Source organism: Phoxinus phoxinus (genome assembly GCF_949152265.1).
Source record: "Phoxinus phoxinus genome assembly, chromosome: 4".
NCBI classification, from domain to species: Eukaryota; Metazoa; Chordata; class Actinopteri; order Cypriniformes; family Leuciscidae; genus Phoxinus; species Phoxinus phoxinus.
Window position 1 is genome coordinate 22,474,252 of NC_136879.1, and position 26,624 is coordinate 22,500,875.

Consider the following 26,624-nt stretch of genomic DNA (forward strand, 5'->3'; position numbering starts at 1 on the left):
ACGAGAATTGAAGCTTTATATAGCCTTAAACCTAATATTGGACGTTTTTATTGGTTGCTCCATGAATGTTGCAAAGCAACTAGCGATGGTACGACAAAACACCTTTTTTACGTGAATATTACAACACGATGGACGCACAAAGCTTTGTTTACAAAAGAAAGTAGAGGTTCCAACCATGGAAACATTTGGATTCGTGCTGAATGAGAGAGGCACATACATTTAAGCCATTTGTCGGCTTTGTATTCTGTTTTGCGATCTGGCAATTTTCCACGAATTTAAAGTAGAAAAACGCTGTAGGACAGATACATTTTTAAGGCCCGTTCACACCAAGACCGATAAATATAAAGATAACGATTAAGATATAGTTTTAAAAACCATTCTCAGTATTAAAGAATAGCAGAGTTCACACCACCTCTATAACGATAATGGCACAGAGAAACGATAACGTTGAAATCACTTTCAGAACGATTTTATCCAGCTGATGAATGATAAAAACATTGACAGCCATTCAGAATCCATCCTGCTGTAACAAGCTCGAGGAAGTGACAGACCAGCACACGGTTACAATAAACAGAACAATATCGTCCGCTGGTGTGGACGCTAACATAGTTATCTTTATAGTTATTGCTCTTGGTCTGAACGGGCCTTTACTTGCACATCACATTCTATTTATCAGTGTTTGCTTGTTAGACTTGGTAAGGCACATCGAGTTTATTTGTGTAGCGCATATCACACACCCCTGTAATTTAGTTTTGCTTTCTCTGGCAGCACATCAAATCGGCTATAGCCTAAATGTCTCTCACCTGCAAATTTACTTTTCGTACCTTTTACAACAAGTGTCATTTGCTTTGGAACTTTGGGAAAAGACATGAAGATATTAGACAAGATGGTATCTATAATATATATACACACATATATATGTATGTGTGTGTGTGTGTATATATATATATATATATATATATATATGTGTGTGTGTTTATATGTGGCCACTTTTTAGGCTTTGAGACTAATTAGACTAGGCAACGTGTTTTTTTTTGTGTGTGTTTTTTTCAATCTTCTATTGTCCAATTTTGGTGGGCTGCGTGTGAATTGTAGCCTCAGTTTCCTGTTCTCAGCTGACATGAGTCTTCTGCAGACCTCGGCTCGGTTGTAACAAGTGCGTATTTGAGTTACTGTTGCCTTTCTATCAGCTCGAACCAGTCTAGCCATTCTCCTCTGGCACCAACAAGGCATTTTTCACACACAGAACTGCCGCTCACTGGATATCTTCTCTTTTTCTGACCATTCTCTGCAAACCCTAGAGATGGTTGTGTGTGAAAATCCTAGTGGATCAGCAGTTTCTGAAATACTTCGACCAGCCCGTCTGGCACCAACAACCATGCCACTTTTAAAGTCACTTAAATCACGTTTCCTCCCCATTCTGAGGCTCAGTTTGAACTACAGCAGATCGTCTTGACCATCTACATGCCTAAATGCATTGATTTGCTGCCATGTGTTTTTCTGATTAGATATTTGCATTAACTGTCAAAGTCCTAAATAATATTCATGAACTGCATACCAAACTGAGTCTGTACTATGGATAATGCAGAAAAATTGCTACTGGAACTTCCTGAATACCCACAAACCCTTTTTTAACATGTGTGTTTACATTTTTTTTTTTGCAGAGTGGAGGTATCAGAGGCCGCCACCGATTCTGTGGAATCCACACCTCAGAAAAGAAGAGGACGACCTCCAAAGTCACAGACAGCAGCAAAGAAAGCCAGGTACACAGACCCATGTTGCTAAAAGCTCAGTCTACATGTGTGTCTAGGTCTGTTTCATGGGTTTCATTCGACTCGTATAATCTGTTTCAGTGGTGGGAGATCAAAAGCTGCCGCCAACCAGGAAGAGGAGTCTGAGGAGGAGATGGACACAGCCCAACAGAGTGAAGAGGAAGAGGATGAGTCAATGGACTCACCTAAAGTGAGTTTCCTTTCGCTTGAATTCCCATAGTCACGGAAAGCCCAATTAGCTGATTTAAAAACATTTTGGTGTCTAGGCAAGGAAGATAAACTTTTTAAAAGTCTATCCTTAAAACATTTGAAGTGGAGATTCATACCAGAAATATAATTATTGTTTAAATATATAAATCCACTCCAGAAATCTGTATGAAAATAAAAATAAAATAAATCTGATATTCATCATGAATAACTCGGTCATTTAAATTAATTGGTCAGAAATCTTGAAATGTATAACTATTTAACTCTATTATTTCTGTGTAGAAATATGCTCCAGAAATGTGTATCTAGTAATCATGAATGACCATAAATGTCATGGGAATTAATTGTTCAGAAACATTGAAACTGTTGAGAATATGTACTAATGAAATGTTTTTTAGGTGCGACGGAAGGTTGGAAGAAGGGACAGAAGATGAGTGCTTACAGACACAAAACACAAGATTGATTGGAGATTGCTATACTTAAGGAAAAAGTCCCAAAAAGAGGAGTGAACTTGTGGAAAGTTTGGACTTTGGAGCCATGCATCTGCTTCAGCTGTATTTTGCCGTCTTTTTCTGCCGTATGCTTCTGCCCCACCTATCCACCATGACTTGTGGTTCGTTTTCCATTGTTATATGTGCCGACCATGTGATCTTAATCTTATGAGAAAGTGTAAATAGTTTTTGGGCTCTTACTTCTCCCCCACCCACCCCCCACCCAAGGTTAGGGAGGCAACTTGTATAGCTTTTACCTCCAGCTTTAAATATATTGCACCAGCTGATCTGTCCAAGTAAAGGAAAAAAAAAATCTGAACAACTTTTAGCAGTACTGTATGTGTCCTGTGTGTCTTCTGTATATCATTCTGTACTGTGCTACATGAATAACCATTTTGTAGGTCCCTTTTTTTTATTATTTGTTCGTCATTTTATCCTTTCCTTTTTTTAACCCTACTCATTTGTGTAATTCTTGTGTGCATATGGTTGTGCATGTGCAAATGTGCCTCTGCAGATAAAAGAAACACTGGTCTGATGATAAATTCATGTCTTTGTTACATTTTACAGCCCAGTATTGATTTTATCAGTGTTTGAAACAGGGAGGAGATGGTACAGAGCATTGGTTTTAATATTGGCCGTGTTGGGAAACAATTGAAGATTCTTCCCCCACCACCAAAATCAGTTTTTCAGTCTGCTGAACCAATAAAATATTCTGTATAAATAACTTGCGTATTTGTTTATTGGTAATGTAGTGTTCATTTAGGCAGGGCTTTTAAAAACATTTATGCCTCTGACCTCAAAATATTTTGAGTCCCATTTGAGGAATCGTCTTTCTAAAATATGACGGCTATATATTTTCATGTAAATGTATTTTTTTATACTGTGATTTTTTTTTTTTATAAGTATATCATATTTAGTAAAATATGATCTGGTAAATGTATAGTTATATATATTTTTCCTTTAGAGTACTTTTAGATTTCAACTCGGAAGCAAAAATATGGTTGGCAATGGAATAAATTAATTGTGATTAATTTTTTTAAAGATAAAAGAACGATTATTATAGCGTCTACACCAACACAAGATAACATTAATTTTTTAAGCACTTGCTGCAGTTTTGTGGTCTGTCTCTTTAAATGCTCTTTAAAGCAGGATTAATTCTGATTGGCTGTCAATGTATTTATCTTTCATAAGCTGGATAAAGTCGTTCTGAAAGTGATTCCAAATATATATATCACCTGTGCCGGTTATCGTTATAGTTGTGGTGTGGACTCTGCTATTCTTTTAAACTTATAAAGATTTTAAGAACTATCTTCATCATTATAGTTACCGGCCTTACAGTATAAGGTCACGCTATCTGGGAACTGCGAAGTGAGCGAGAGCGAGCGACCAAGGATGGTCCACATGTAAACCATCATTTATTTGGCATCATTGCTTTTAAACCATTCAAGCGCCAAAAGATGCAAAAGAGAACTGGCGTGCTGTCTGTGAAGTGGTTGTGACGCGCGAACATCTGTCCAGAAGATCCAGAAAAATGTTTTAAGTTGATTGAGGCAATTAAAATAAACGAAAACATGCATCATAAGGTCAAGCAGAAATCTGTACTGAGTTGTTTGGCCACTGGCACTGTCTCTTATGGAGTAAATTCGTATTAGGCAGAACCTGTCAATCCAATTTAAATCCATCTTGTCAAATGATAAACCTTAACTGCCTTTTCGTTGCTCTGTAACTAAGTCTGCTTACTGAAGGGGTACATATCATTTCAAGTTTTGTGAGCGTTTGGTTAAAAGCAAACAGTTAACAAAACATGTTTTTGTAAGATGTAACAAATATTGTTTTTCATGCACCCTGAGTCCACCGTCTGCTTACCAGCTGCTGTGTGGCATTTACCGGTACTTTAAAACTGGAAATCTATTAAGACTGCATTTAACTTAGCAACATGAAGCTGTTTCGTACAATTATAACAGCTTTGTGCAGGACTGTCATTTGCATGCATTTATACACCCACACTATAAGAAGAACTCTACTTGCTGCCAACTGCATCTGAGAATTAAGTAAATAAGACAAACAATTCAGTGTTGGTTTAAGCAAAGGCTCTTAACGGCCATTTACACTGTCAGTGGTCTTTGAGTGATCTATCTATCTATCTATCTATCTATCTATCTATCTATCTATCTATCTATCTATCTATCCATCCATCCATCCATCCATCCATCCATCCATCCATCAGCTTTTACAGCTTTAGCTTTTTAGTTGTTTAACTATTATTTATTTAAACCACTTGTCCTTTATCTCGCATAACACACTGTAGTAAGTTTGAATCATCCTTAAGTAAATGAAAATCCTTCTTAGCTTCAATCGTTTGCAAATTGCCATGTGTCACAGTGTGTATTGTTGTGTTGGGGTCACGTGACTGTGCTGACCAATCGCAGTGGGGGATGTTACGCCGCGCACTAGTCCTGTGTTCCCTGCGCTCTCATTAAAAATGTCCTCATCCGTCTAGTAGTTACATAGAGAAATCCGATTCAAACGAGTCGATTCGTTCGGTTTGCTGAAATTATTCAATTCGTTTGATTCATCACTATGTTCCCGGAATTCTCACAAGTCACATTTATAGTTAAATTATTCTGTGTATACGACTAAGTTTTTGACTGGGTTTTGGCTTGTAGTTTAGGCTTAGCTATCTGTGCGCTCCAGTTTTGTGTATTGAAAAGTGTTTTTCCAACCTTTTTGAATATTATGCCAAAATTTGCATCAACCACTTAGTCAGTCAACCATTTTATTCACACTTTATTCAGTAACCTCCCAGATACTCTAAAGAAAAATAAGGAACTTTGCATGTGATATATGCATACGAGAATCGGTTCAACCGAATCATTAAAAAGAACCGGTTCATATGAACTATTTGTTCGCGAATCGGACATCACTCCAGATTAGGGGTCGAGTGTAGTGAGCATGTATTTATTAACACATCCCCAGTGTGCACCCTGAGCCGGTCGGTTGCACACAGTCTGTGTGAGGTGTCGTTGTTTTATCCATGTGTTTTATTTTCACGTGAATTATGTGGCGAATTAGAGGAACAACCTCCCGTCGGTTTTGATGTCTCTGCGACTGCAGCCTTGAGAGGGGAAAGGTAGGTTTGATTCATATGATGTATATGTCTCTGATTCTTGCGTTGCAAATATGCATTGGATAAAACTTTCGACTGGAACAAATGCATTGATTGTTATCCCTTCACGCTGAATGACGGTCTTGTGTAGTTTGCGCATGAAGATAAACAGAAACGCAAACGCCTGTGTGTAAAATGCATGTTTATTTAATGAAAATTACCTTTCTGAAGAAGCTCTTGTGTTGGCGTTTAAACTTTAGTCATACAGGTTCGTCAGGGATCAACATGATGATGTGTCCATTTCATAATGATTCCCAAACATGAATGAATGAATAAATGATCAAGTTCCTGATTTCCTGTTATTTAACTGAGATCATGTACATTTATATGTGCGCATGTTTATATAAACATATATGTGCATCACTCGCATAACACGCACTCATGTTTTGTTTTCATGTTTTATGGGGACTTTCCATAGACATAATTATTTTTATACTGTAGAAACTGTATATTATATCCCCTTACACTAATCCTACCAATCACAGAAAACTTGCTGCATTTTTACATTTTCAAAGAACACAACTATGAATTATAAGCTGATTTCCTCATGTGGATCAAAACATGTCCCCACAAGGAGAAGGATTTCGCTTTGTGGGGACATTTTGTCCCCAAAATGTTGGGTTTACCAGGCCACACACAATTATATATTATGTTAATCAAGCACTTTTGAGAATACTGATGACATCATGTACATTTGCTGATTGCTGCACATGTTATAGATGTAGAGGTGGACTGGGACTAAAAAGTGGCCCCGGACTTTCTGGCACAGAGCGGCCCACGGTACCCGGTCCGCAACACACCAAACATAACAATGGTTCGTTTGTAATTTTTACACCACTTACTTAAAAATATGACATGATATTTAATTTTTTTTAATGAAATAAAAAAATATATTTGTGCTTATTAAAATGAATTATAAATAAATCAATGCAATTAGAATAAAACATTATAGGGCTGTTACCAATTAAATGAAATCACTCTTTGCACTGCAGATGTGGCACGAAAGCTGCCACATTTATATATTTTTATTAAACTAAAACCACCTGTAGGTGGCAACAAGTCACTCATTAATTAATTTGCTGCGTCTCAATTCACCTACTTATACTACACCCTAAAAGTATGTACTCTTTTTGTGAAGGAAAAAGTACATACTTTTGAGTGTGTAGCAGAAGAGTACACAAGCTCGCGTCATAAAATAGCGTCTTTAACGGTTGCTCTCTGTCGCTTAGTTACAGGCATTCTGTCACGTAAACTGACCTGTCAATCATCTTGTCAAAGATAAAATCCTCCATTTAATTAAATCTCCTACTGTATTAGAGAGAAATGCAGAAGTAACGATCTGCTGTCGCGGGTCTTTAATGCGGAGGCTCTCCTCATATTCATGCATAACGATGCATTTAAAAGTCATTGGCCAAACGGATCTTTATAAAAGTTCATGTTGTTGCTGCAGTTGGAATATAACACGGATAACATTAAATAAATATTTTTGGGCTATGGGCAATATTAGCTGTTATAGTGAGCACGGACGGATCCACACTTTGAAAATCCACCGGGAATAGCCATCCGGGTACTTCTGGCATACTCTTTTCAACATACTATGCTTTGGGACACACTTATTTTAATCTCACATTCTGTTTAGGATGGATAGTATGGACATTGAGACGCAAGAGATTGATTAATTCAACTGATTGTTTCAAAACAGCTGATTCATTCAGGAACGAGGCAAGTGAATATCTTAATGATTGTGTCATTGAATCATTGACTGAATCATTTTAGGCCTGAAACACAACTGTGTTGATCAGAGATGCAAACATTTTGCTCTGACTCTGTTTGAAACTATTTTGGAGCAACACTCAATTTTGATGATATTGTGTCTAAAATGTACATCACATATATATATTATATATATATATATTAGCTTAAACATGTTTTACATTATTACATTTGTATTGAATATACACCATTGAATAAAGTATTAAATAGTGATGATCTGATAATGAGTACACATGAGTGTCTGGCTCAAGGTGTGCCGTTAGAAGGACATGGTATTTTAAAACCAGACCGTGCGACCTAAAAGCGGACAGATGGCCACCCTATTTAGCATTTTTATTTTGAACAGTTGGGGAATATTGCTGTATTCAGCCTCGTCATGTTCAGCTCCTGACATCTTACTCAGGCTTGACATGCATACTCAGGCTAGTATCTATAGGGGTACTACACCGCTGTATATTAAAAATCTAGCATTACGTTTTTATCTTATAAGAATAAGCAATGCTTATTATCTTGACAGAGCTTTTTAAGTTCTAAATCATTAGTTATGGGAAACTTGCGATGAGTAGTAAATCTATCAGCGGATATATTACTGAACAATAAAACTCTTTATCGTTCATTCCATGAGCCAGACCCGCTGTTTCTCTGTAAGAGAATATTGGTCAGGCGGGTATTGCCTGTTTCTAAATTTAGATGCTGCTGTTCAGTATGCTGAAAACATCCCCCTTGCAGCTGCTTAAATAAGGCCTGTCGAGTTGAGCATTTTAATGAATTGAAGGGACAATCAGATGCAATCTAAGTCTCGTCTGTGCGAGGTGATGACGCCGTAACGCTCCTCTCCCATCCTTCTGTCAGCGGGTGTGATCTTAAAATAGTCTCAACTGTGCAGGGTCCTAAGAGAGGTGAAATCATAATGCTCAAAACGGAAGGGCTTGAGAATGTCACGGAAACGGTTTTGCTTTGACGGAGGTTTGATATTTTCCAAAGGTGTTGGAGCGACACTAGTTGACATCTTTCAGTATAGGTGACATTTAAGGTCGGCGCCCGCTATCTCTTTATTTGATGCGGCGTGTGCTGGACGACCTTTAATATTGCTTGCTTGTTGACAAGAGACTCAAGGCCAGAGAGTGGTAAAATGACTGCTCAGAAAACAACTGTCGTGTGGATATTTTGCCATGGAGAAGAGAATCTATGTAAATGCTGTGTTTTTCAGTTATTATTGTTTAATTTCTAAAATGACTCTATTAAAGTGCCCCTATCATGCTATTTTAAAGGCTCTTAATTTTGTTTTTGGACATCTCATACAATAAGTTTAGATGCATCCATGGTAAAAAAACAACAACTTTAATGTATTCATTATATACACTGCAGCATCACCTCTTTTCTCACAGTGTCTTCAAACTCCTCCTTTCTGGGAGCCTGCTCTCCTCTGCTCTGATTGGCCAGTCTGTTGTGATTGTCTACCGCTTACTGCACGTCTCGGAAATTAAACTCTCATTACCAGATCTGATTTCTATGTAAGCTTGTTTCCGCCACAGAATGAAAAATAAAAAAGGTAATAGCGACTTTTTATCTCACAATTCTGACTTTTTCTCTCACAATTACGTGATATAAAGTCGCAATTGCAGGTTATAAAGTCAGAATTGCGTTATATAAGGTCGCAATTGCGTGTTACAAGGTCAGAATTATGAGAAATAAACTCGCAATTGCGAGAAATGTACTTGAAATTCTGACTTCTCAGAAATGCATGTTTATATCTCGCAATTATGACTTTATAATACGCAATTGGGAGATATAAAGTCAGAATTGTATTAAATAAAGTCGCTATTGCGTGTTATAAAGTCAGAATTATGAGAAACTATTCTGAGGTAAAAAAAGTCACTTGCAACTGCGAGTTTATATCTCATAATTCTGAGAAAATATGTCAGAATTGCGAGATATAAACTCGCAATTATGTGTTATAAAGTCTGAATTCTGACTTTATAACACGCAATTGCGACTATTTCACGCAATTCTAACTTTATATCTCGCAATTCTGACTTTATAACACGCAATTGCGACTTTATTTCACGCAATTCTGACTTTATATCTTAATTCTGACTTTATAACACGCAATTCTGACTATCTTAAAATTCTGACTTTATAACACGCAATTGCGACTTTATTTCACGCAATTCTGACTTTATATCTCGCAATTCTGACTTTATAACACGCAATTGCGACTTATTTCACGCAATTCTAACTATATCTTAAAATTCTGACTTTATAACACGCAATTGCAACTTATTTCATGCAATTCTGACTTTATATCTCGCAATTCTGACTTTATATCTCGCAATTCTGACTTTATATCGCGCAATTCTGTCTTTATATCTCGCAATTCTGACTTAATATCTCGCAATTCTGAGAAATAAAGTCAGAATTGCGAGATGTAAATTGTGAGATAAAAAGTCGCAATTATCTTATTCTGTGGCGGAAACAAGCTTCCATAGATTTCGGCTCAGGAGCTTCCTCAGCATTTATACTGTATTTTTTTAAACTTGGCTGATTTTGACTTTAACGAACAGCTATATTACACATTACATGACAGGTAATATCCGAAAAAGCATAATAGGGAACATTTTGTGTAGCAAATTAGCTTAAAAGGCTAAATTAATTAAAATTAGCTTAATTAATCTGTTTGTCCAGCGAACACTCAGTGTTGATCGTCTATTAACTTTCAGAAATGATATTTTTCGTGACCACAGAAAATGAACTCTTTCTTAGCATGTAGCTGTGATCACAACATTAAACGCAACATTTACAGGGACCAGAATCAACACTTGTGTGAATTTACACAAGTTTTATTAACTAAATCCCGAACACATAACTAATCTAAACAAACACATACACACAAATCACGCTTAGGCTAAATGTAAAAGTGAATGAAACCGAACAGGTGAATGAAGCTATAAAAAGAGTAATTTAACCATCTGAAAGAACCATCAGTTTTTTTTTGGTTTTTTTTAAACACCTTTTTTAACAAAGGGGTCTACAGCTTCTACTAAACCTCTGTTTAGTTAGTGAAATGCACAATACTTGCAATGCCTTTGGCCGAGTGTCCGGATGCAGTTTTAGGAGAAGGTCTTGATGGTTCTGTGAGTCTCTATAGTGTTGGAGTTGCACTCAATTTTTTTTCTTGCTTTGAATGATGAAATTATGAGGAACTTGTGATGTCAGCCTGACTTAAGGCCTCCCTGGCTGCGCTCCGGAGGAAATAAGTTCACAACATGCATTACGAAATTGCATTGTGAATTTATATTGGCTTTAAAAGATACATTATGCAAGCCAAGACACTTCCAAAAATAACCATCTTCTTGCTTGGCAATTTTTCTTCCATTCTGTTTTAATTTCCTTATTTCAGTCAGCCAATCACACACCCTCTGTCAAATCGCACACATATACGATCAGCCCACATGCTGCCGTGTTGTCTCTTATGGCTCATCTGTGATTTCAGTGGAGTTTCCCCTTCAGGGCAGCTTGTGATTCAACCGAAGAGCCTTTCTGTTTTTACATAACACTCATTAGACTACACCAAACCACTGAGGCATTATGAAATAACAAGATAATCATTTTTCCGTTAAAGTATCCCAAAAGGTGAATTACTTATTCACAATGGCTTTGTTACACAACCAAAAAACACCCTTAATAGATTCTGGTCATTTTTGTAATTGTGAAAATGGGATAATAAAAAAAAAAAACTTCATTCGTTCTTTGCAGACATGTCCTAACCCTTCTGGCGGCCCACATGAAGGTCTCATCAATTTGCTGGCCTGACCATGTGATTATTGACTGAACCTTGCCAATTGAAATGCAGGAGAGTAGATCAGCATTGAATGTGGATTTGCTTCGAAATGTTCTTTTATTGATCCATGACTTCACTTCTCAAAGGCAATTAGTCTACTTTTACAGCTGAGCACATCCCTTTTTCAAATTCATCTGATGTCATGTGTCACATACTTGACAATGAATGAATAAACAAAACCTGAAAAGCTGATGCGTTTAGTTTCAGGAGTATCGGTTATATGACAGTCAAGGCTTTGTAAACAGATCAGAGGTGGCAACGCGGTTTAAAGAGAGGCGTCCACTCTGCATTTCAATTACGGGATATGATAGAAGCACAGAAATCTCTGACTGTTTCTTCTTCAAAGCTTTGTTTGTGAGGTCCTTGTTGAGTGTTTGGAGGTGGGGAAATGATGAACAGCCGTGTGTTGATTGTGAAGCATGATGCTGTTGTACTGGATGTCTGCTAACAGATGTGCTGCTGTGAAGAGGCGACAACCGCATCTGTCTGTGCCGGTGCAGTCAAGTGGCAGAAGAGCAACCGTTTACAAATCCATTTTACCTGAAAAGGAGGAAAATAAAGAATTAATCAGAAACATTTCCGTTTCAGCCAGATTTCAGACTCTTGCTTGGTATCAAAATCAGTTTTCATCCATCCATCCAGTTTTCATCCATCCATCCAGTTTTCATCCATCCATCCAGTTTTCATCCATCCATCCAGTTTTCACCCATCCATCCATCCATCCAGTTTTCATCCATCCATCCATCCATCCAGTTTTCATCCATCCAGTTTTCATCCATCCATCCATCCATCCAGTTTTCATCCAGTTTTCATCCATCCATCCATCCATCCATCCATCCATCCATCCATCCATCCATCCATCCATCCATCCATCCATCCATCCATCCATCCATCCATCCATCCAGTTTTCATCCTTCCTTCCTTCCTTCATCCTTCCTTCCTTCATCCTTCCTTCCTTCCTTCCTTCATCCTTCCTTCCTTCCTTCCTTCATCCTTCCTTCTTTCCTTCCTTCCTTCATCCTTCGTTCCTTCCTTGCTTCATCCTTCCTTCCTTGCTTCATCCTTCCTCCCTCCCTCCCTTCCTCCCTCCCTTCCTCCCTCCATCCATCCAGTTTTCATCCTTCCTTCCTTCATCCTTCCTTCCTTCCTTCCTTCCTTCATCCTTCCTTCCTTCCTTCATCCTTCCTTCCTTGCTTCATCCTTCCTTCCTTGCTTCATCCTTCCTTCCTTGCTTCATCCTTCCTTCCTCCCTCCCTCCCTTCCTCCCTCCCTTCCTCCCTCCCTCCCGGATGATTCACTGTGCTGTTTTTCCAGTGTCGTACGGTAGTAACTGAATAATTGCATTTTTAATTGAAATGGTATCAAATACATCATAATGTTTTGTACATTTAGAATTTAATTTGTATAATGAGATAAAGATTTTTTTCTTTTTGCATTGAGATAAATGGCTTAATGTCCATAAAAATAGGGTTGTTTTTTTACCCTTTTCTCTCTTTTTTAATATATATAATATATTTCATATATTTAATGTTATGAAATATAACAATTATTGACAGTTTTCATGTTGTTCACTCAGGTATAAATATAAGATTGTGCTGCTGTAAAGCAAGCAATCAAAGTGGCATATTGGATTCATTTTTTTTTTTAATCGCTGCAGAACTAAACCATTAAACCCAGGGCGGCTCAATCTTTAGGTCTGATTTCGTGTCTCCTCCCTCTCTGTTCCTGTCTCTGTCTGGCTAAGTGGTGAAGATGCTCGGTGGGGTTTAATAGAGAGCAGCATGGACGAGGCTGCCAGCCAGCTGGAGAGAGACCATGTTCACAGCGTGTACGAGAAGATCGCACCGTACTTCAACGACAGCCGCTACAAAGCTTGGCCCAAGGTCAAACAGTTCCTGTTAGAGCAGGAGCCCGGCAGCATCGTGGCTGACATCGGTAAGGCTTCATGTTTGATCTTGATTTTCTTTCAAATGAGACCTAAAACTCTCAGAAGCATTTTACAGTCACGCTTGCTTTGTAAACGACCGTTGTCACGTTTTTATCTGAAGATTTGCACTCCTACTGCTAAAAGAAACCCATTTAATCTTGTCTTTATTCTTTTGCTTGGGAAAAAAACCCCTCTGTGTGAGTAATGGCCCGTTATATCATGGAGACTTTGTCAACAGCTTTTACTTCACCGTTGCCTGAAAGGAAATGCAATTATTCATATTAAAGTTTAATAAGGATGAATGGGCACCAAAGTTATTACAGTACGACACTGGAAAAACAGCCCAGTTAACCATCCATGAGGAACTATTTTATGATTTTTTTTATTCATTTTAAGACATGCACTGATTATTTTTTAAATTATTACAGGATGTGGAAATGGCAAATATCTGCACATCAATGAGGAAATCTTCAAGTTGGGCTGTGACGTGTGTCGTCCGTTGGTGGACTCTGCATGGAGTCAAGGTCACGAGGTGCAGCTCAGCGATGGCCTGCGGTTACCCTACAGAGACGGCTGTTTTGACTCCGTCCTCTCCATTGCAGGTAATGCATCAACAGAAATGTCCTAAAAGGTTCTTATTTTGATCCCACTTAATGATTTAGTTCACAGGTTCTTGCTGAAACTGCATAACACGAGAATAAACCGCATTGGTTCTTGTGCCTCAAGTGAACATGCTTGAGCTTCCGTTTACCACAACTGATGTTTGAGTTGATAAATGTTTATACGTAAATAAAACCTAAATTCAATTAGTTTCAACATATAAAGCGATCGTGTCTCTTCAGAAAGTTTGAACTAAACCACACAATTCATATTAATTAGTTTTACTATCTCTTTATGAACTTTTTGAAGCGTCAAAGTAGTAGTTGCATAGCTGTCAATGGAGGGACAGAAATCTCCCAGATTTCATTAAAATAACTTAAAATAAATAAAGTCTTATGGGTTTGGAGTGACATGAAGGTGAGTAAATGAGTAATGAATACATTTTTGGGTGAACTAACCCTTTAATACATTAATTTGGATTCCATCTGGTTCTGATTCAGATTCCACTTAACAATTCAGTTCCTAATGATTCTTTAAGTACTGTTGAGGAAACAACTTTATTAGTTGGACAATTGACTTTCAGTTTTAGCAAGTAAGCAAAGAACTGTTTGGATTGATTCAGTAAATCATTAGAATGATTTGAGTCTTTTTTGTGTGTGATTCTTATAAGAATCACACACTCCTTGTTAGCACAACGCCTCCCATGCTACAGACCCCAGTTCGAATCCCACTCTGAGAGTAGGTCTTACTGGTTACATTTTATTTAAAAAAAAAAAATGTATGCACATCTGTTTTATTTTAGTGCAGAATGTACTGTAACTGTAAAATGTCATGTTTCTTTAAAAGGAACATCTAGTGCAGACATTTTCTGCACATTACAGCTTGATGAGATCGGAGATTGGATCATTAGCATAATGATCAATGAGGATGTATGTTCATAGGAGCACATTTCATGTTATATGACCAAATTAACATGCCAGTATTTCCATGATCAAGCCATTTAATTTCAATCTGCTGGTAAAGCTGCTATTAACTCAAAATGGAGCAGTTATATAGGTTTATTTAAGCTTTATGAGGTGGAGGAAACAAGAGGTGTTACTAGGCTACTGGAGATCAGTGGTTCTTGGAAGAGGCCTGGGAGTATTTGTTGTCAGGCTTTACTGCTGGGTCACCTGGCAACCCCTCTCAATCCCCAGAGAGAAGATTCATGTGGCCATTGGTGATATCAGAGTCTCATAATGGTTTAAACACTCTGAAAGCCCATTCTAAACACACAAACTAGCCCACTGCTATGAACTGGGCTCTCTGCATTGATTGGGGTTTTACACTTTTCAGAGATATGTTATTCATAGAGACACTATCTTTTTTTTAAATTGTTTGTTCACCCAAAATTTCATGTCAATTTGGTCTTAAAGGTCTTGATTGACTACATGCAACTACATGTCAACTAACTATCATTAGATTATTAGTAGACGGTTAGGTTAGGTTAGGTTAGGTTACGTGTTAGTGTTTGGGTCAATAGAATAAGTTGACATTTGCAAAGTTACTTCCTGCCAGCCATATCTGTTGGGGGACCATAATAAAGAGTTAGCAGATATTAAGTCTACTGGTACTCTAATGATAGTTAGTTGACGACATGTAGTTGCAAATTTACTTATAGTAGAATGTCTAAAGTGGACCATCGAAATAGTGTTACCGAAATGGTATTCATAAGTCATTGATATACAGTCTAGTGATTTCGAGATTAATAGACTGTCTGCTTAATATCTGCTAACTCTTTATTATGATGCTCCCCCAACAGATATTCTACTAACTGGAAGTAACTTTGCAACTACAGTAGTCAACATTTGAAGTGGATCAAGAATCAAGACAAGAATGTGTATTGTTCAAAATTCATGTATAACTTTGATGAAAGGTTTTGATACACTTCAATTGTTGACTACTATATACAACTTATTTTACTAACCCAAACACTAACACCTAACCTAACCTAGCAGTCTACTAATACTCGAATGAGAGTTAGTTGACATGTAGTTGCAAAGTTACCTATGGTTAGTAAAATGTCTAAAGTGGTCCATCAAAAATAAAGTATAACCATAATTTCTTTCAATTGCTTAGTCATCCACCACATGTCCACCAAAGAACGGCGTATCCGAGCAATAAAAGAGATGGCTCGCACCCTGCGTGTGGGAGGGCGGATCATGATTTACGTTTGGGCCATGGAGCAGAAGAGGCGCAAGTTTGAAAAGCAGGACATCTTCGTTCCCTGGAACCCCAATCCACCTTTATCTCCTGCTCTCAGAGTACTCGGCCGAAACAGACAGCGAGTCAACGGAACCCAAAGCATCGGCGACGACAGCGCTTCAAGCGACAAGCACAGGAAAGTGAAAAGCACATCCTCCATGGTGGACGAGGGCGATTTGATCAGCCCCAGTCAGCAGAAACAACCGAGGCTTTGGTTCTTCTCCAGATCTTTGGATTCTGTGTTGGACTTCGGCAGCCTGGCCATGTCCCGCTCCTCTTCCAGCAGTTTACAAACTCCTGCCGATGAAGCGACGGAAAGCAGGAGCCGGCGAGCTAGTAGTAGAGGCCTCTTCAGGCAGATGTCCAGCCTCTTCTCTTCCTCTTCCAGAACCAGTCTAGAAGAAGACGTCTTCATCTCAGACGCTCACGAACGGGTCCATAAAATCGACAACAGAAGTGCTGGGAATGGAAATGAGACTGTTCCTGTGGAGCTTGTCCATGACTGTTCCTCAGTTCCACTGCCCGACTTGGTGTCCTACCAGAGGGATCAGTCGAATCTTGAAGGAGGCGAGGAGGTAGATGGACAATCAAGCCTACAAGAGCCCTTGCGAAGGCAGGAAAGCACAGCGTCTCTTCTGGAAACTGAGGGGATGAACGGACGGGGCAGCGAACAGATGAAGGATTCTTGTCTGCGGTACTACCATGTATTCAGGGAAGGAGAACTGACGCAGTTGATCCAAAACCACGTTGATGAGCTCCATGTTCTGCACACATACTTGGACCACGCCAATTGGTGCGTGGTAGCTGAGAAGGTCCAAATCTGGAAGGTTTAAATTCTAATTTTAAAGGTTTAATTTATAATATCTTTTTTGATGTCTTTTAATATTTTAGTTTGAGATTTTAAGTATTGGGACCAGAGAGCTAATATTAAATATTAGCTGTTCAGTATCAATGGCAATAACAAGCGAGGTATTGATGCACTTATGTGACCAGTGTTGGTCCAAATTGTAACACTAAAGCTAGATGTACGATGAAAACGGCTATACTAAATTTGGCATTAGTCTAGTTTTGTTGCATTCAGTTTAAAGTTACAAATAATTTACTTAACTTGCACTGATTTTAATGGTGTATCACTGTTAACTGTCTTAAGCAATGCCTGCCTGGAACAGAAAGCATAGCACATAATTTTTCTGAACCAAACAATGTGAGCACATAACTAGAGTTTTCTAATGAACGCTCTTCGTGTGTATGTGTAGGTGTTGTGTTGTGTGGTTAGTATTACCATAAAGCAGTTGTTGTGTTCTGAAGCTTTTAAACAAGATTTTAACTAGTTGGCTGCTTGTTAATCGATTGCACATGAATTTCCATCTTGAAAACTTGAACAATTGAAACATGTTTGTGCCGTGTTGTTGTGAATTGTGTTTGTATTTGTGTAACTTGACCATGTTATTGTCACAACAAAGGTCTTTAATTTTCCTTTAAACTTGAACCATTTTTATGTGTATTTTTGACTTACCGTTAAATATAATAAATGCAGTATATTTTGTTTTTATCTGACCTATTGGCTTCTTTTGTCTTTTTGGTAAAATAGAGGTAATTTTTTTACAGTTGCTTGAAATATTTTAATTCTTCTTCTTAATAATAATGAGCCAAAAAAAGTAATTACTCACAAAAGTAACTAATTATCTACTTTGTAGAATACTATATTTTGAAAATACATTTATTAAAAGTGATTAAAAAATATATATCAATATTTTTATTATAAAAAAATTAAATCTTAAACGCACTGTTTTTATCTGACCCACTGGCTCAAATGGGCTTTATGCCCAGCTGCACTACTTCCTGAACTTCAGCCAGCTCCTTTGTTTCCTGTCTGCCATTATTGGACAAACTGATTAATCCAGGTGTGTCTGATTATTGTTACTGAGGTCAGGGACACCTGGGCTGCGTTTAGCCCTGACAAAAACATTGCACAACGTTTTTAAACAGAAACGGTGATGCGTTGAACACACTGTTCTGATGACGCAAGAGTTGCAACTATGGCAGCTGAGAAGACCATTCTTTGTGTGTAGATGTGGAAGCACACATCTTACCTAATTCAGACTAAAACATCTATTTAGCCTCACATACTGACTTTATTTGTAGTTCATACTGTTTTAATACCCTGTAATTTCTTTATAATTGTTATGAAAAGAACTTAATTACCGTTGTTTATTTCTATACCAAATGTCATACACTTGCAATGAAGCTAACAATATAAACTACATTATTATGTTGATATCCTATATTTTTACAATAAAACTTATGACAAACATGTCTTCTAATATCCTCAGTTGTTGCGTATACTGAGCTTTAATTTTAATATTAATTTTATAATAATAATAGAGCAAAAAAAAATATACAGTATTAAATGAGGACCAACATTATTTAGCGCTTGACATTTTTTCATTCATGAAATCTATGTCATGCATTGGCACAGCAAAATGTTCATATGGTCCCTCTCAGCACCCAATGATCTCAGTTTGTTTAGCATCCGCAGTACATTCCCATCCTGGAGTTAAAGTCCATATTCTCTCCAAACCTAGAAGCAGAAATGTGAACCATTAAAAGCATATAAACCTCTGACAGTGCAAAACTGCTGTTTATAGAAAGCATGCGTTTCATAATAACATCAACACAAAAAATGGCAACATAGCATGTGCCATTTTTCCCTGTTTTTTTTTTAAAGAACAAAAACAACAACAATTACAGTCATAAAAAGTCATAGCAAAACATACTGTTTTCTCACAAAGAGAAAACTAATTCAATTAAATAATAATTAAATAAATTATTATACCCAATAAATCAAACAAAGTTCAATAATATGAACAAATACTGTATATAGATTGGTACAAGGCACCGATAATATCCATGTTCATTTCACTCAGGTCCATTAAATACCATGTTACTTTCATTATGGATTCTGCGAGCTCACCTTTGAAGCAGCTCTGTGAATTATTGAGTGCCTGCGTGCCAGTTGATCAATATCTCTTGAATAGCCTCCTCCAATGACAGTGGCCACAGGGATGCCCTTTTTTATGACTGTCTGAAGTACATAAAGATCCCTCTGGTAAAGGCCTAAGTCGGGTAAAATGGACAGACATTGAAGGGTCAATTACATAAAATACTGCTTTGATTATTATTATGATATCTGATGTATGTGCGTAATAGAGTGGAATGATTGACCTTCATCTGTGAGGCGAAGTCTTCCAAGTTCATCCTCCCAGTGCGGATCCACTCCAGAATCATACAGCACCAGATCCGGTTGGAATGTCTCCAGTAACCAGGGGAGGTGTTCCTGGACTGTACAGGAAATGACTTTTGACCATAGTACCACAGATAGGCTTATTTCATAGAAATATATGTTAATGTATTGAAATGTATTCAACAGTCAAAACCGACCTGCTTATGTTTTTGTGTAGGTGCAAAGCGAGTCAGAGTGAAATAAACGGTACCTTTGGAAAGATACTCTTTGTCTTCAGTGCCATCTTCTAAACTGACATCTAGGTCACTCTGCTGCTTTCGCAAAGGAAAGTTTTTCCCACAATGCACCGAGAAGGTAAAAACATTGGGTTCGTCCTTAAAGATGAATGCTGTGCCATCACCCTAGTGAACGCAGGAAAGGAAAACATCTGCCATAATTCAGGAAAACAGCATTTTGGTCAGCACAAAAAAATTATTCTGTTGGCTTCTTTTTATTGATTTTCAGATGTAAATGATTCATCCACTATTATTAAAGTCAGCATGAAACTGAAGTTGTAATAGACTTTTCTTCCCTATTTTGACATATATCTAAGTAAAACGGCTTCTCGAAATAGAAAGAATGTAGGGTGGGACAAGATTTTGACCATCAGGAATTGATTAGTGGGTTTCATCATTGTGGTTTGCTATTGGTCGATCTGATGAGTGACAGGTTCTCCCGCCAGTAAACACATCATCAGAGAATAGAGCTTGTGGATAAACTGAGAATCACGATTATTTGGGTTTCAAATACATACAATGATTCTAAACTGAGAGGTTCAGGCAAAATGTTAATTGCTGCAATCTATTTAAAAATGTTTAATTAATTTAAATGAATTGTTTTAAAGAAAATTGGTTTGAATTAATGACTCACTCATAAATGAGTCATTCATAGATTAATCAAAGTTTTTGAACAAATCTCTTGAATGAATAAAACACGGATAAATAATTTATAATAAATACTGCAATATTCCATAAAAATATGAATTGTCAATTTTGATTTCATTTAATGGTGACTAAAAAAAAATTCTCCCTCAAAAAAACACAATTTTTGTACCTGATGTACATCCAGATCAACGATGAGAATCTTCCTCTTGGATCCGGACACACCCATCAAGTGTGTGGCGGTCACAGCCAAGTCATTGAGCAGACAGAAGCCTGCGCCGTAGCCTGGGAAGGCATGATGGGTCCCTCCGGCTGTACTGCACGCCAGTCCCCTCTGCAGGGCGATCTCTCCTGCCAGCACAGTGCCACCTGGACCACATCTCAGACGAGAGAAATACATTACATGAGATGGCAGCTGGACTATATACAGTAGCTTTGCAAATCTAGTACCAACTTCAGTGTTTTGCATAAGAAAATTAAGATTTCTTCCATTGTGACATTATTTTCATAACAAAAAGGGTCCTGTAATGCGAAAATTTAAATATTAAAAGATGACTACATTTTAAAGTTAATTTGTAAAGTATAATTTTAAATGTATTTCACAGTTGTATTTCTTGTAATAAATTGAATATAGGCTCGTTTAAAAATAAGTTTTTATAGTAATGTGTATTTAGGGAATTATATATATAAACAAAGCTGCAAAAATTAAATATAAATATTAAACTAAAACCTAATTCAAACTATTAATAAATGCTATAATAACATATAAATAATACAAAACTATGTACACATTTGCATTTTGAGGTAAAATGACCCTGACATTAATGAGGGTCCATGAACCAGTGTTTCAGCACATACTAAATGACATACCGGTTTCATATCTGCAGCGTTGAACTAAACCAGAACTCCAAGGAAACCCAGTCCGCCTCTGATCTTTCTCACTGATTTTTCCACCGATAAAGTTGGACAGGTACTCCTCAGTATGCACACATCCCAGAAGCCCTTTGGAGGCAATCTTAGGAGCCCACACCTACACGATGTGTCAAGTAGCCTATTAATATTCCACAAGTATATTCAAAATGTGTGTATTAATGCAAGTTACAGATTCACTAAACATTTCCAACCTGTTTATCTGTTATGACTTGATCTCTGAACAGACTCTCCAGGACTTTGGGGAACTTTCCCATGGGAAACCTGTGGTTTTCAGGGAGGTCACATATGTAGTTGACATGATGAACTAAAGGAAGTGCTCTTGATTCAAGGCAAGCCTGATAAAAACAGATGCAAATGAGTTGCAATTCACTACAATGGACTGTTAGTAAATGTCATGTCTGGACTAGTTTTACACTCTGTGGGTTTGAAAGGGATAATAACGAGGAAACATTACATGTTCAGCGTTGAAAGACCTCCTCCATGCCCCGTGCATTGGGTTTCGTTTCAGAAGCGTTTCATTTTGGACCACATGTTTGAATTTAATAGTTGCTCTATACGTACATGTTTTACATAATAAATGAAACATTGCTGCCTTACGATACTATACGTAACAACGGGTTGTTTTGCTTTACAATCTACTATACGTAACCATTGCCTTACAATCTACTACACGTAACGTTAACCGCTGCTTGTTTACAAAAGCATTCAGTTACAGTCAGCAACTATTAAATAACGATCGAGAGATACATGACATGTTTAAAACACTTTCTGAATCAGACTGAATGTTATTGAAGATACGTACTTAAGTGTATCAGCCCGTACGTGTGTGCTCCAGACTGTAAAAAATAATGTAAAAAAATAGGTGTGCACTGTGCATTTTTAGACTGGTATTTTTCTTCTTGTAATGGAAGTGTGCTACTGCCACCCTCTGTTAAGGAGTGAGAGTTGAGCATACTGTCTATGGAGTTGAGAGGTGCAAACAGGACACAAAATGTGGAGTCATTATGTCATAGTGCATTTTTGTTTTTATTCTACATTCCACTTGAAGGAGAGAATGGGCACAATGAACAAAACGTATTGTGTCCTATAATTGTACGGACAGACAGAGTGATTATAAAGCAGAGGGGTCTTGTACCGGCTTAGGCGAGAAGTCTGTAAACCCGGATAAATTGAATTTACTTAAATGGAAATAGGAAATTGTTTTCAAAATTTTTAAATTAATTAAAATTTAAAATTTAAAATTAATTTGACTTGCAATGTTTTGTCATGTTAAATAATTTGCAGTTATTTCAACTAGTGTATTTAAGTTCAATTTCAAAGTTAAAATTTTAACTAGAAAACTGTGGGGGAAGCGTGGTCAGAGAATAAACTTCATAATTTGAGTTAATATAACTTAAATTTATTCACACATTCAAACATGTCTACAAATTAGTAGGATGCTAGGATCTACTTATATTTCATAAATAATGCATGCAGTTAAACTTATATATTTTAAGTATATTGTAATTATATTTTTTAAATTATATACAAAATACAGGCTTACAGTATAAATAAAAGTTACCATCTATGTTAAACAATTTTCTTTAAGATGGGATGTTTTCACATCTTTTTCATTGGAGGAGATTTTTTTAGGAATGAAAATAGTAAACGTAGATCAGAAGCAAATGCTTTACAGTAAGGTTTAAATTTAAGGTATATCTTGCTTTGTGAATGATCACTGATGCGCAGGATGGTGCAACATGGGTGTTTCTCATACACTGATGGCTCTATTTCCGGCAACATGGCAATTTCCTCATTGTACAACATCACTACTGGCATTTATGAACAACACTGCAGATATCTTTCTGCCATTATTTGTTTTATTTAAAAGTACATTAGGATAACTACTTTAATTGTTAAATATCCCTGCAACATTTCAGCCGTAAATTAATGATAAATGTTTATATATTGTACTACATTATGTTCATTACCTGTCTGCTATGAGTTGTCTAACGACTAACGTGATTGTGTTTCACGCTTCAGAATTTCCATTACGGTAACATTGAGCATCGAAGCTCCATGAAAGCTTTAGCATAAGTTCTGCTGGGAAGGAATTGTTAAGAGTCACTTATTACCTTCTCATCTATCCGATCATGTTCTAATACTTGTAGTATAAAAGATCGGTACTTACACGTCTGAGTTCGCAGATCCTGACATTATGTAGGCCTACTATTTATTTAATTCTGTCAGCACATCAGATGGGTTTAAAAGTAGCAAAGTGAGAGAAAAAACTGGCTTTTAAATACGAGATAACATTCTTGTGTTTTTTAAACACAGGATAACAAGGGGCTGACAAGGGACAGGTGAAGGAGATTTGTTGTCATGGCGACTGACAAGGGTAGCTATAAATATATATAGCAACAAACAAGGGTAATGTCTCAGTTACATATTGTAACCCCCGTTCCTTGAAGGAGGGAACGGAGACGTCGCGTCGGTGACCGACAAGGAATCTCGCTAGAGAGACCAATCTACTTTGAGTCAAACCAAACGAGCCAATGCACATTGGCATGCAATCATTTGCAGCAGCTGCTCTGCCACGCAGCCCGGGTATATAATGAGCAGCAGGTGCGATTGCACTTCAGTTTTTTGCTGAGGAGCTGAGCCGGTGACCTGGCTGCCCCAGCGGGCAGCAGCAGATGTGGTGACGGGACGTGGCGTCTCCGTTCACTCCTTCAGGGAACGATGTTTATCATACGTAACCGAGATGTTCCTCTTCAGTCGGAGTCTCCGACGCGTCATCAGTGACCGACGAATAGGAATCCCTACCAAAGGGCCACAGCTACTGACCCCATCCAGTGCCCTGTGTAAGACGATAGGAGAGGGCTTAAAAAGAGAGCACCCCTCACTGCTGTTCTGTGAAAACCCATACAGTGAGACTATTGGATAACACGGGAAAGCGTGCCCTTTCTAAGGAGAACGCTGCAGAACCCACATTCTTCCCCGAAGGAGTTATGTGGAGAAAATCATATGGGCTAACCTGAAGATTGTTGTTGTACTGCATATGATATACTGGGTGACTTAGCCCAAGGGAAAGACAAGAGCTTCCGTTTAGAAGCAGCCGTGGAAGAAACACATATGGGATCCCTGCAGGGTTTGCACAGATGGAACCCAGCCTAGACCCGGTTCTCAAGGATTCAACGGTTAAAGGCTTGGCTCCGGACACTCCGCTATGTCCGGCTCTGAGGGAGTTGGAGGATTCAACAGGTTTTTAACTCTGAGTCTGGAGCAATAAAGGCGCACAGTACAGGAGAATGAGACCATTTTACCAGATGCACTGAGACATTTTAAATGATACCAAACATGTATAGTTAATTTTTGTACACACATAACATTGCATAAGTTTTAGGTGAGGAGGAGAAGAGGAGGGGAGCAGGGGGAGATGGTGAGGTGTGAGCTAAGGTATACAATGAGTCCGCACACCAGAAAATGCTCCTTAGCAAATTTAATGATTGCTCACCGCGTGTAACGTTTCGGGCCCAAGCCCTTCATCAGACATGAAACAAGTGGGGAGACACACCTCCATATATACAGCCATGCATGATCACATGATCACATACATCCATGATTAATCACATGACCAATCAAGTGAAAATGCAATTAAAAAAAATTATTATATATCAACATTTGTAATACAAAAATATGTTAGGGAAAAAAATATATTAGAAATATATTAGAAAGATACCGAAAATATATTAGAAACATATTAGAAATACATTATAAATTCCCTAGAAATACATTAAATGGCTAAGAGAAGGCCTAGTGATAGATGAGCAAGAATATAAATACATAAGGGAAACCACAAAGGTGAGTTACATATATCATATATCAAGTCAGCAAAACAGTAACACAACAATTACAATCTTTACACAATTACAGGAGTTATTTACAGAAATTATTTACAGAAATGGCCTCAGGTCAAAATCTTCATTCAACCCTTTTGGAGCTAAAGTGTCCAGGGTATAGATCCAGAATGCTTCTCTTTTGAGTACCAGACAATTTACATCTCCTCCATGGGAGGGCTGTTTCCCAAGTTCAATACCACAATATCTGAGAGAGGAAACGTTATGAGAGGCTTGTGAAAAATGCACCGCTTCTGGGCTTTTGATGTCATGGTTACGAATATTTGATCTGTGTTCTGAGATTCTTGTTTTTAGTGGCCTGGTCGTTTTACCAACATAAGCCAAGCCGCACGGGCATTTAAGTAAATAGATAACATTCTTTGTGTTACAGGTGATCACACCTTTGATGTCAGAGTTCGAGTGCGTGGGTGATTGAAGGTGGTAGTTTTATGTGTGAAGTTGCATTGAGGGCAGTTGCCACATCTGTAATTCCCAAAGGGAATAGACTGCAAAAAATGTGGTGGAGTCAATGGTGGAAGATGAGCTCTCACCAACATGTTTTTGAGATTAGGTTCTCTCAGCTCTCTTGTACACAATGCGAGGTGATGAAGTGAAGCATTTAAGTGCTGGATCAGAGTCAATAATGTGCCAATGTTTTTTAATGATGGATTTGAAATCTCTGCCAAGAGGTGAGTATTGGACAATACAGTTCACTCAGAAGTTCTGGATCTTAAGTTGCTGAGACAATCAGTTTGCGATATATTTTCAAAGCGATTACGTGCTTGGGTAATCCATTCATGTTTGTATTGTCTCTGTTGAAAACGTTTTTCTAAGTCAGCTGCTTGAGTTTGGAAATCACTATCAGAACTACAGATCCGGCGAATGCGACTGAACTGAAACAAAGGCAGACTCCTCTTGAGTGGAATAGGGTGAACAGATTGTCCATGAAGAGTAGAATTTCTGTCAGTGCTTTATCGGTACAAGTTGGATCTCAGTCTATTCAAGTCTCTGTAAACAAGGATGTCTAAAAAGTTCATCTTGTGTTTGTCATATTCCATTGTGAATTTCAAATGGCAACTGTTAGCGTTGATAAACTCATGGAACTGTTTTAACTGAGTCTCAGAACCGGTCCAAACTGGTTCAGAACCGGTGTGAGCTGCACTCTATGGTGCGTCTCGGATGTTGCTGTTACATTATGCAAGAGAAAGTTCAAATGTTGATTCTCATCAGAGCCTTTTGTTTTCTCGAGGGGTCACTCAGACTTGCTGGCACCCGCCTTACATGACCCATCTTCAAATTACTTAATTTTCCTTTGGAAACTGGTTGCCTTAAAAAAAAAAAAGTATTGTGAACATAAAAAATTCAGTTAATTTAACTTGCAATGTTTTGTAATAGCAATTGCAGTTAGGGTTATTATTATATTAAAGTTCAAGTTTATAAAAAAAAAGTGTTTATTTTGTTTTAATTTACTTTATTTTGTTTTAATTTGTTAAACTAAGAAAAGTGTGGGGGAGGTGTGGTCAGGAGATGAACATCATAATTTGAGTTCATTTAACTTTAATGTATTCACATTTCACACATTAAATATGTCTACAAATTAGTAGCATCTACTTATATTTTATAAATAA

General features: G+C 37.6%; 3 protein-coding genes across 13 annotated transcripts in view; 2 read left to right on the top strand and 1 right to left on the bottom strand.

Annotated features, from left to right (window-relative positions):
- Positions 1-3,188, top strand: part of pds5b (PDS5 cohesin associated factor B) — a 47,189-nt gene extending 44,001 nt beyond the window's left edge. For both annotated transcript variants that reach the window (XM_079609586.1, XM_079609587.1), the window contains exons 32-34: positions 1,665-1,763; positions 1,854-1,962; positions 2,378-3,188. In XM_079609586.1, the coding sequence (XP_079465712.1) occupies positions 1,665-1,763; positions 1,854-1,962; positions 2,378-2,413 (244 nt within the window). In that variant the 3' untranslated portion in view covers positions 2,414-3,188. The remainder of the gene's footprint in view (positions 1-1,664; positions 1,764-1,853; positions 1,963-2,377) is intronic.
- Positions 3,189-4,975: 1,787 nt separating this feature from the next.
- Positions 4,976-17,578, top strand: trmt9b (tRNA methyltransferase 9B). 8 transcript variants are annotated; one of them, XM_079609414.1, is made up of 5 exons: positions 5,375-5,600; positions 6,356-6,450; positions 12,995-13,185; positions 13,606-13,779; positions 15,896-17,578. In XM_079609414.1, the coding sequence occupies exons 3-5, from the start codon at positions 13,032-13,034 to the stop codon at positions 16,852-16,854; spliced, it is 1,287 nt and encodes a 428-aa protein (XP_079465540.1). In that variant the 5' UTR covers positions 5,375-5,600; positions 6,356-6,450; positions 12,995-13,031; the 3' UTR covers positions 16,855-17,578. The 8 variants fall into 8 exon arrangements, with proteins under 8 accessions (XP_079465539.1, XP_079465540.1, XP_079465541.1 ...); XM_079609415.1 differs by having other exon boundaries at positions 5,403-5,600; positions 12,945-13,185; XM_079609420.1 differs by having other exon boundaries at positions 5,427-5,600; positions 13,003-13,185.
- A 560-nt stretch (positions 17,579-18,138) lies between these two features.
- On the bottom strand, positions 18,139-22,025 carry hdac12 (histone deacetylase 12). 3 transcript variants are annotated; one of them, XM_079609421.1, is made up of 8 exons: positions 21,573-22,025; positions 21,310-21,453; positions 21,056-21,215; positions 20,358-20,554; positions 19,516-19,666; positions 19,247-19,363; positions 18,996-19,138; positions 18,139-18,602 (listed from the first exon to the last, which is right to left on the bottom strand). In XM_079609421.1, the coding sequence occupies exons 1-8, from the start codon at positions 21,702-21,704 to the stop codon at positions 18,579-18,581; spliced, it is 1,068 nt and encodes a 355-aa protein (XP_079465547.1). In that variant the 5' UTR covers positions 21,705-22,025; the 3' UTR covers positions 18,139-18,578. The 3 variants fall into 3 exon arrangements, with proteins under 3 accessions (XP_079465547.1, XP_079465549.1, XP_079465548.1); XM_079609423.1 differs by having other exon boundaries at positions 21,310-21,379; positions 21,921-22,024; XM_079609422.1 differs by having other exon boundaries at positions 21,921-22,021.
- Positions 22,026-26,624: the final 4,599 nt, after the last annotated feature.